At 28.1% G+C, this 867-nt stretch overlaps 1 protein-coding gene across 1 annotated transcript; it reads left to right on the top strand.

Annotated features, from left to right (window-relative positions):
• Window positions 1-59: 59 nt before the first annotated feature.
• LOC112601955 lies at window positions 60-658 on the top strand (the record flags this gene model as incomplete). The annotated part of the gene is made up of 1 exon (XM_025349845.1): window positions 60-658. A coding segment is annotated over one exon (599 nt), but the record flags the coding sequence as incomplete, so codon positions are not given.
• Between the last annotated feature and the right edge of the window lie 209 nt (window positions 659-867).

The raw sequence follows: 867 nt of genomic DNA on the forward strand, positions 1-867 counted from the left end.
TTATTATTCAATTGTATTACAAGGAGTTGCAGATGCGAATTACAAATTCATATTTGTAGATGTAGGAGCCTACGGTAAACAGAGTGATAGCGGTACGTTTTTAGCCTCAGATTTATATGACATACTCGATAACTACAAAAATTCATTACCTCTTCCTACAAAAATCAAAGATACCGAAATTGTTATGCCATATGTAATGCTTGCTGATGATGCCTACCCTTTAAAAGAGTATATATTGAAGCCATATTCAAAGCGAAAACTGACACATGAAGAAATGATATTTAATTATAGACTTTCACGTTCTAGACGTTGTGTCGAATGTGCGTTTGGAATAATGTGTACCAAGTGGAGACTGTTATACAAACCTATCGAAACTAAAATTGAAAAAGCAGAAAACATTGCCAAAGCCATAACTTTACTGCATAACATAATAATAGATTTAGATGGAAGCCCTAACGCAATTGCAATAGAAGAAGCAATGGAAAGTTTCGAATTTGAAAAAAAAAATCAAGAAATTACAAATATTTCACGAAAAAGTCTTAATAGGTATTCAAATGATGCAAAACAACTTAGAGATACATTAAAATCATATTTTAACAGTCCAATTGGAAAAATTTCATTTCAAGAAATTTATTGTTATGGAACAAAAAGTAATTAAATAATAAGTTTAGTCATGGTCCATGATATATTTTACACTGTAAAATGTATACATAAGAAGATATCACATTGTTGGAGAAAATGATAACAATCTCTCTTGGATAAATAAATTAGTAAATAATGTTTTAACAGTATTACTAGTATATTATGTTATAATATTATATTATTATATATATATACTACCATTGATTTTATAATATACAGATAAGC

This window comes from Melanaphis sacchari, unplaced genomic scaffold (genome assembly GCF_002803265.2).
Source record: "Melanaphis sacchari strain LSU unplaced genomic scaffold, SCAv2.0 Contig803_pilon_pilon, whole genome shotgun sequence".
Lineage (NCBI taxonomy): Eukaryota > Metazoa > Arthropoda > Insecta > Hemiptera > Aphididae > Melanaphis > Melanaphis sacchari.